The sequence below is a fragment of the Rhincodon typus genome, chromosome 12, assembly GCF_021869965.1.
Source record: "Rhincodon typus isolate 14 chromosome 12, sRhiTyp1.1, whole genome shotgun sequence".
In the NCBI taxonomy this organism is placed as follows: Eukaryota; Metazoa; Chordata; class Chondrichthyes; order Orectolobiformes; family Rhincodontidae; genus Rhincodon; species Rhincodon typus.
In genome coordinates this window covers 44,009,598-44,019,913 of record NC_063343.1, presented here as the reverse complement: position 1 = coordinate 44,019,913, position 10,316 = coordinate 44,009,598, and the positions used below count along the sequence as shown (strand labels likewise).

At 38.7% G+C, this 10,316-nt stretch overlaps 1 protein-coding gene across 1 annotated transcript in view; it reads left to right on the top strand.

Annotated features, from left to right (window-relative positions):
- LOC109912335 (pterin-4-alpha-carbinolamine dehydratase 2) overlaps window positions 1-10,316 on the top strand; it is a 62,821-nt gene that overhangs the window by 9,778 nt on the left and 42,727 nt on the right. Inside the window, exon 3 of the mRNA XM_020511762.2 lies at window positions 4,571-4,702. Coding sequence (XP_020367351.1) covers window positions 4,571-4,702 — 132 coding nt within the window. The remainder of the gene's footprint in view (window positions 1-4,570; window positions 4,703-10,316) is intronic.

Genomic DNA, 10,316 nt, shown 5'->3' with positions numbered 1-10,316 from the left:
TTTTTCTTTATTCATTCATGGGATGAGGGCATCGCTGGTTAGGCAGCATTTATTGTCCAACCCTAATTGCCCAGAGGACAATTATGAGTCAACCACATTGCTGTGGGTCAGGAGTCACATGTAGGCCAGACCAGGTAAGGATGGCAGTTTCCTTCCCTAAAGGACTTGAGTGAACCAGATGGGTTTTTCCCAACAATCGGCAATGGATTTATGATCATCATTAGACTCTTAATTCCAGATATTTATTGAATTCAATTTCCACCAACTGCCGTGGCGGGATTTGAACCCGGGTCCCCAGAACAGTATCTCTGGATTAACAGTCCAGTGATAATATCACTAGGTCCACAAGCTAGCATGCTTGCCCCAGAATGGGCTGCTTTGTGATGACCTTGTCTTTCCATGTGATGCCAATGATATAATGTAGACACTGGAGATGGAAGTTAATGAGCCTTTTGCCTTGTTGGGTGAAGATGATAATGATAATGGGAGCAGGAAGGATTCAGACAATACATGAGTTTAAAACTATTGTTCTGAAATTTAATAATTTATAATTAATGTTATGGACCTTGGATTTTAAAATGGAGGATGATTAGATTTTAGATTTTAGTTCTGTGAAGATTTGCTTACCTTTTTAAGTTCAGAAGATCATTTGCAAAACTGGTGAGAAGAAATCATGTGTTTTCAGCGAAATGCCCAGCATGCCGCCTGGGGACACAAATTGCAAAAGCATTTCCGGACTTGAATTTTATGATTTCTACAGAGGGAAAGGGGTGGATGGAGGGGTGTGTGACATGAAGCAGGTTCATGCAGAAAGAAGAGGTACACATAATACCAAAGGGTGCTATGAGCAGCAGTCTCTAAGTATGCAAGTCTGGGAGAAATCCTGAGTTGCTCAGGAGACCGTGAAGAAAAAGAACTGCAGGGGTTTGATAGAGGGAAGACATCCAATGAGGTTGTTGACGACGCATTTAACAAACCATCTTAAGCAGCAAAAGTAAGCGGTGTTAGCAGTTTAAGAGTCTCGGAGCCAGATATTAACTAAAAAAAAGCATCAAATGAATGTGCAGACATTTGCCAAAATGAGACCGACTACAGACATGCTAGCTTAGCAAGAAACTGTAGTGTGCATAAAAGGGTGACGCTTCAGAGTTTGAGTGTCTGTAAGGTTATTGCAAGGATGAAAAGGGATGAATCATTCTTTCTGATACTTGCAATAAGATAATTCCAGGAGAGTCATCCAGATGTACAGTATAGAAACAGACCCTTCGGTCTAACTCACCCATGCCAGACAGATATCCTAAATTAGTCCCATTTGCCAGCATTTGGCCCATATCCCTCTAAATCCTTCCCATCCATGTACCATCCAGATGCCTTTTTAAATGTTGTAATTGTACCAGCCTCCACCACATCCTCTGACAGTTCATTCTATACATGCACCACTCTCTGCCTGAAAAAGTTGCCCCTTGGGTCCCTTCAAAATCTTTCCCCTCTCACCTTAAATCTATGCCTCTAGTTTCGGATTCCCCTACCCTGGGGAAAAAACCTTAACTATTCACACTATCCATGCCCGTCATGATTTTATAAACTTCTTTAAGATCACCCCTCAGCCTCCAACGCTGCAGAGAAAATAGCCTCAGCCTAGTCAGCCTCTCCCTACAGCTCAAACTCTCCAACCCTGGCAACAATCTTTTGATGTAGTTCTTATACAGTGTATTACATAAGAACATAAGAACAAGGAGCAGGAGTAGGCCATCCAGCCCCTCGAGCCTGCCCCGCCATTTAATAAGATCATGGCTGATCTTTTTGAGACTCAGCTCCACTTACCCACCCGCTCGCCATAACCCTTAATTCCTTTACTGTTCAAAAATTTATCTAGCCTTGCCTTAAAAACATTCAGCGAGGTAGCTTCAAGTGCTTCACTGGGCAGGGAATTCCACAGATTCACAACCCTTTGGGTGAAGAAGTTCCTCCTGACCTCAGTCCTACATCTGCTTCCCTTTATTTTGAGGCTATGCCCCCTAGTCCTAGTTTCAACTGCTCGTGGAAACGGCCCCCATGCCTCCACCTTATCTATTCCCTTCATAATCTTGTATGTTTCTAGAAGATCTCATTCTTCTGAATTCCAATGAGTATAATCCCAGCCTACTCAGTCTCTCCTCATAATCCAACCCTCTCAACTCTGGAATCAACCGAGTGAATCTCCTCTGCACCCCCTCCAGTGCTATTACAGTTCGTGCTTTTCTTTTTTTAATAATAAACTTGTTTGTTCTTTTCTTATAAGTACATTGGCAGCCTCGTGTGAATATGTTCATTGACTGACCTCCACAGTGAACAAAAATAAACATGAAACTTGTGCTGTATCAGGGTCAGGTTTCACTCTGGGACCTGACTTGTACAGTATTACTAGCAGCTGTCGTTAAAACATTAGAATGTCAACTTGTGCTTTTAAACTTATTTACAGATGCAAATTGACGGCTTTTATTGTCCAATGTTGCACTGAACCTAAGTATTAAGCATAAAGTGTTCACTATTGACAAAGAAGAAAGAAAATGCTCTATTTTTAAAGGGCAAGTAAAGTAAATAGATTAATTCAAAAAAATGTACAGACGAGTGACCTGCAGAATACAGAATTAATATACCAGCAAAGTATTAACCCTGAAAAGCTTCAGCACAACAAGTAGAGTACACTGTAAATGAGCATCATCTTTCCAATTGATTTAAAAGGAGTACATCTGATTTGGGAGCAGAATCCAGTTTTGTTCGATCTTCAACTCTGGAATGATGCTTGGGCTCCCAAACAATTTGAGGACTGAATGGCTTACATCTGTTACTTTTTTCTGTATGCTGACAGAGTGGCTGTCTTTATATATGTCATTATCATTGTGACATGCCTTAAATGTACAGGGTATACCTGGTCAGTATCAGTGCCATAATACAATAATGTCTAAGGGTCTTTTGTACCCTGAGGCTAATTACTTGAGATGGAATATCCAATTTTTCTTCTCATAGAACCTAGGGTTCAAACAATCACAAATCCACAGCACGAGATTACGTTCATGCTAACTAGATGCACTTGAAATTGTAATAAGATACCACAATTGATCAGTGACCATTGAACTCTTTACACTTGACTGTATTAAGCTTCATTTGGCCACTTAAGTAACTAAGATGAAAAGACGACATTATACTGAGCCTCAATAATTAACATGTTTGTGAAAAATTAGCAGTGTACTAGATTTCCTGTGATGCATTGTGATTTCAAAAGGGTCAGAAATTTTCAGTATACTTGATTTTGAAGGTGCAACGTTGTTACTTACAGGCAGTCCTAGATTCAGAAGTCTGTTACACAGTGTGAGCCTCTGTTTTGTCCTGCACCCATATGTCGCCTGGCACCCACAGTACTTCCGATTTGGACGTTGCTTGTTGGGCCCATATTTATTGCAGGGCTGTTGAGAAAGGCAGTTAAGAATGGGCTATAATTATTGGCCCAGCCAGTGATGTCTACATTCCATGATTTTTTATTTAGGGGATGGCACAGGTCAGGAGCCCAGGGTACTGTATTGGACACATGACCTCCCATTGGCAGGTCCTGTGACTGCTAGATTATTGAGCTATAATCTGTATTGGCAAATTTGTTATTTGGATTCTATTTAAGGTGATTTGCCATCTTGTGGTGGTTTTAAGATAATGCAGCAGAATAAAGGCTTTTGTTGTTGAAGCATTTTACATGCTCTGTCAAAAGCGTCCATGAAATGCAAAAAAAATCATAACCTTATTTATGTGTTAAAGTTTTATGAGAATCCACAGTTTTAATAAGTGTAAAATATGTGAATGCATGCTTTCAAAGTTGGTCCATCTCCTTGGGTATTGGCTGTTGTCATTACTTCTCTCTCTTTAATAAAAGTTTTACATTTGCAAATTAGCTTTTTTTCCTTTCTGAAATAGTTGAATAATTTGTGGCCTCCAAGTCGTGCCCATCTTTCCTGCAATTGCTTGTTTGATTATCCTTGATCAGGATTTTGCTTGTGTCACAGCTTGAAATGGCTGCAGTCTAAAATATCATTGACATCCCTTGTAACTGTAATGTTGTTTACCTCCTTGACTACCATGTCCATAATTCAGCTTCTGAAACAGTTGATCTCAATCTTTTACCAATGTTACTTCTCCGTTGCTCAGCTGAGGCAGACATGCTTGGTTCCTCTCCTATCCAGAGTGTGATGAACTGTTTCCACTTTCTTTCCCCACGGATACTTGCTGTGGGTGAATGTTCAATTAATTGTAGCGGTGTCAGCGTGAGATTTTAGTTCCTTCTCAGTGGTTTTCCCATGTAAAACTCGCCTTGTCATATCGAAAAAGAAAACACGGCATTAGGATTCAAATGAAATGTCATGTTTGTGTCTTTTTAATTATACACAATCCTTGATGGTTTACATTAATAAACATTCTTGTTTATAGTTTTATAAGTTACTGTGTAAAATTTACATTTTTAAAAAATAAATTACTGTATATTGCTAAACTTGGTGAAATTAGGCAATGTTCATTTAATATTTTGTGCTTGATGTTCTTTTAGGCTTCACAGCCCCAGTGGTTAACTCCAGAGGAAAGAGAACAGCTTCTACCAGAACTAAAAGCAGCTGGATGGGGGGAAGTTGAAGATCGAGATGCCCTTTTTAAAGAATTTTCATTCAAGAATTTTAACCAGGTACAGTATTTTTGAAAGCTTAAATGGTTAGCGTGGCTTAAGCATAATCTTTTCAACAAACATTGGTTTTCTGTTCCTCTATATAAAACCCATGTCAGAAACTTTGGAATTTGATTATTTGGGTTTAAACAGCTACAAGTCTCTCTGAACAGCTTTGAGTGAGTCATTCAATAGTCACTAAAATGAAATGAATAATGGCTTGTATCGAAAGAATGTGAGGTTGAAATTCATCCTGATAATTACAATGAAAAAGGAAGTCTGAAAACAGATGATTTGAGATTTTTACTCATAAAACTTATAGGAAAATCAGCCCATAAGTTCTTTGTAGCTGAGGGGCTTTGTACAATAGAGCACCTGTAGCTTTTGGATCTAAAATGAACCCAAACCAGTGTAATGAGAATCTTATATCGTTTGTATTAACGGTTCCTGTTGGCCGATGAGATCGATGCATCTTGGCTTATTAGCGAATCTCAACTGGTGCTACATCCAGCCCCAGTGTTCTGTGAGGGAGGGAAAAATTGCACCTTGGTTATACTCTTGATTCCAGAGTGGATGTAGGAGTATGTAGCAAAAGGAAAGATTGAACTCAGCTCTTTTAGTGTCATTAGAGCAAATTTAGGCTTTTCTGTTCAGAATGGGCAAGGTGTTGGAGGGTTGAGTTTGCCATTGGACCTGTAACTGACTGAATTGTTTGTACCGTCAAATAAAATTAAATTTAAAGAAAAAGTCTCTTATTCCTGTTAGTTGTGAACTTCATTAATTATATGCCTTTGGAAGTCTTAATGGAGTACATATGTGGCATATATGGGTGATGTGTCCAATTTCGCTCTAATTATTAATGTCACTCAGAATGAGTCATAAAGCATAGAAACAGGCCCTTCGCTTAACTTGTCCATGCCAACCAGGTTTCCTAAACTGAATTAGTCCCATTTGCCTACGTTTGGCCCACATCCATCTAAACCCTTCCTATCCATGTACCTGTCACATAGCACAGCCTTTTAAATGTAATTGTACTAACCTCTACCACTTCCTCTGGCAGCTCATTCCATATATGCACCACCCTACATGGAAAAAATTGCCCCTCAGGTCCCTTTTAAATCATTTTCCCCCTCACCTTTAAACCGATGCCCTCTGATGGTATAAGATATTTCTTGTTCCTGGAATTGATACTAGCCAAAGTAGCACACATTATTAAACTGAATGTAACTGAACTGTTCCATGGAAATAAACACCCTCTACAACATTGCAGAATGGCATTTCCAGGATGTTGGTCCTATATAACTGCAGCTGCACCATAATATTTCTTTTGCACTTAAGACATATCTCCATGTGTATACCAGGAGTAAAGGTGACACTTAAGCTTTATCTTAACAATTCTGCACCTAATAAATAGGCTATAGTCTAAAAACAAAACATTAACATTTCTGGTTGAAAACCAAAGGCTGATGGATTTATTGGTTAAAACTGATATCAGTCACATCTCTTCACAGATGGATATTGACAGACATTCATATTTTAGGAACATTAAATGTTGTGTTCATTTGAAAGAGATGAGACTGATTCAGTACGCACATGCTGGTATGTTTTGCTGAGTGATTTTTTTTTTAACCTAGCTATAGTAGATTAAATAAAATGGAACACAATATGTCTTAAAAGTCTTTTTCTCAGCTATGGGATAATTAGATTAACGGAAGTTATTTTAAAGATTCTGCTTCAAATTACTTTACAATGAAGCTTTGCAAACAAAACTTAAGACTGCAGATTTAATGCATTTGAAGACAGATACTGATATATTCTGTAAACTGTCTGGGTGGGGTGGGGAGGGGGATGTTGGTGATTGGATGGTTGTTAGCATCACATAACATGAAGGAAAAGCTGGTGGGAAGTTGCATGCAATATAACAATGAGGACCCAAACAGCATGAATCTTGCTGCAGGACAAAAATGAAATCAGCAGCATACCAGAGGTAGCACACTCCATATAGTTCTGTTTACCACATAACAGGAAGGATGTGATCACATTAGAGAGAGCATAGAGGATATTGCGAGAATATTTCCAGGAATTGAGTATTGTAGCTTAGAGCAAAGATTAGGATAGGTTAGGGTTAATTGCTGGAAAACATGGGAAACGAAGGGTGGTATGAGTTTACCTCCAACAGGGTATTTTACTTGATGTAGTAATGCTTGTTTTATCTTCAGTAACTTAAGAAACTGGGTGTGAATATTGTAGTGTTGAAGAATCCAACAGACATTTATCACAATTAGCCACTATATGTGAACATTACATTCCTTGGGTACTTAAGTGTCTGGGCTAACATTAAGTTATTAGTTTACAACATACGAGTGTGCTTCTAGCAGAGTGCTACGCTTCATGTGATCTGAGGCAAGATGGTGTTTGTTTTTTTTTCATTAACTCACGGGGGAACTGATGGCCTAGTGGTATTATTGCTGGACTGTTAATCCAGAGGCCCAGATAATGTTCTGGGGACCTGGGTTTGAATCGCACCATAGCAGATGGTGGAATTTGAATTCAATAAATATCTGGAATTAAGAGTCAAATGATGACGATGAATCCATCGTCAATTGTTGGAAAAACCCATCTGGGTCACTCGTCCTTTAGGGAAGGAAACTGCCACCCTTACCTGGTCTGGCCTACATGTGACTCCAGACCCACAGCAATGTGGTTTACTCTTAACTGCCCTCTGGGCAATTAGGGATGGGCAACAAATGCCTAGCCAGCGATGCCCTCATTCTGTGAATGAATTTAAAAAAATATTGTTGGCTAGACCAGCATTTATTGCCCTAATTACCCAGACCAGTTTCCTTCCCTAAAGGACGTTAGTGAACCAGATAGGTTTTTCGACAGTGGTTTCATGGTCATCATTAGACTCAAATCCAGATTTTCATTGAATTCAACTTCACTGTCTGCTGTGGTGGGATTTGAACCCGGATCCCCAAAATATTGTCTGGGTCTCTGATTAAAAGTCTAATAATAATACCACTAGGCCAATGCCTCATCCAATTGTATGAGATCTTTATAACCTCAGGTTACATGTGATGATACAATGATGATATAACAATTGTGTCTAGTAGAGGTATACTGACCGTGTAACATAGCACAACAAAGGGAAGTTCTAATTGCAGTGTGCGAATTATGAAGGCCAATATAGAGAAATAAAGTAGTTCCCTTAACAGAGATCAATAAACCAGGGGCATATTTTGAAAGAAATTGGCAGGTGTGGCACAGGGAGTGGAGAATTTTTGAGAGTGATCGTACTGAACTGATTGCCTGAAAAGTTGGTAGATTCAGAAACACTTACATATTAAAAAATACTTGAATATAGACTTGAATAATTTTTCTGCCTTTTTTTTTATTGCACCTATTTTTCTAATCAGCCTGTTCAGACAGATCATTACACACCTCTGGAGCGAGCTGGGACTTGAATTTGGGCCTCTTGGTCTAGGGGTACGGACACTACCACTTCACTACAAGAATGGTGCCTTAAATTATGCAGGAATTGAATGATTGGGTTAGATTAATTGATTTGCATAAATGCACACAGCCCAGTAGATTAGTTCCACCAACCTCTCTGATACCTGTTCCTCCTTTCTGCCTGTCTTCTTGCTCCTCAGATGGGAAGCTGCTTGGATTTATAAATTTTATGCAGCTTGTCTCCTCTCTCCTCCAATTCTTGGATCCAGTGAAATATTTATAAGCAGCTTTGACTCTTCCTCCTCATTGGGCCTGCCTCTTTGATTTAGGGTAAAATAGAGGTATAAAGTGATCAGCTTGATTGTTACAGTTAAAGCCCTAAAACTTGAAATCTTGCCACATGATCCTTGCAGTCACCGCAATTCTAAAATCTTTGTAGCAGCGTTTGGTTTTCACATCGATTTTATCAATATCCATATTGTTTCTCAAATGTCAGTGCTGTCGATTAACATGCAAACTCGAGTAAATAATATGCAGGAAATGAAATTATTTTGAAGTCTGCTGCTGTTATCTGTGTGCTGGTATGCCTGATTTATAAATATGTTTTATTCTACTATCAACCTTTTTAATTCAACTTTATTGAGTTTCTTTGCAATAAGGCAGGTAATTTGTGAATAAAACAGGATGTGCTGGAGCTACATTTTAAAATGCAGTTTTCTGATATTTGACTCTTTAATGTTAGCAAATTTCTAAAATACCTTGGCGCTTTCTTCAGAGTCACAATAATTGTTGTACATAGCTTGATAAAGAGACACTTGTATTTTATAATGATTTATAAACATTTTACAACCAAGAAAGTACTTTTTGAAGTGTATTCGCTGTTGTAGTATAGGAATAAATGTTGTCCAGCACACTGGGGACAGCTCCTCAGCACTTCTTTAAAATACTACCGTGGAATTCTTTTTAACCATCCAAGAAAGCTGAAGGGCCACAATTTCACATCTCCTGTGAAAAGCAGAGGACTGGAATCTCAACCTTGAGTTTTTGTGATTGAGCCCAATCCTTGTGACTCGGAAGTGACAGTGATACCAACTGAGCCAGATTGAGGGAGTGATAGGAAAAATGCTTGTCCTTAGTCATTAGAATATCATATCTCCAGCACTGGGCAAACCATCAGATGCAGTGGGAGTCAGACTTTGCAAGCATGGGAATTTCAAAAGCGTCGGCAGTCTTGGATTTTTATTCCCCATGGCAAATTGTTTCAGGATTTTGTGATAGGAAATAAATATGAGGCTTGCAGGAATGACTGTGAATATCATAAATATCCATATAGCCAATGAAGTAGAACCCTTCCTATGTGTTGATCGTGCCAGAAAATATTAAAAAATACCTAAGTGGTACATCTGTGGAATGCATTGGCCTTCTAGTATTGTGTAAAGCATATGAAAACTTGTCATATTTGTTTAATTTCTATCGGCACATGTGGCAAGACAGATGTATTTATATAATGTATTATCTAAAATGATTCACTACCAATGAATTACTACTGACCTGTAGTTACCTTTTTTTTTAAGAGGTAAACTTGTATACAATTCCCAGGGTCCCATAAACCACTTTAGTTCTAGAATTACACGTAATGTACCTTGTGCACATGTTGATTAAGTATGCTCATTGGTTTAAGATTGAAATTGCTGGGGAGATTTGAGATGGATGTAGTCTAATCCAGTTTTGCACGTGTGGTGATGGAGGAATTGCAAAAGGTATGATCTTTTCAGGAACAGAGTGGTTCTTCTCTAAGCCTGTGCTAAAATCATGTTTTATCAAAAAAGTCATTCATTCATTGATTCACTCTCACTTGTTCCTTCATTCTATGCTGGAACCTTTGCATAACTGAGCCCTACAAATTCTAATCCCATTAACAAGAGTCAGGCTGTCCAGAAGAATCCTTCAGGGACAATAGCCTTAGAGGAGTGTGAATAACTCTATCTGCTGATCCAGTCCTAAAATATCCAAAATTCAGCTGTGTATTGAGATGTTTGGGAATGAGTCTTTAAACTCCATTCCTTTATATAATGGATCCTGGCTGTGAAAGGAACTCTTCCAACCATTGATCTCTAAGCCATTAATCTAGAATCAGTTTAGGGCTATGATCATCTTCGACTGACTAACTAGGAGGTGAGAG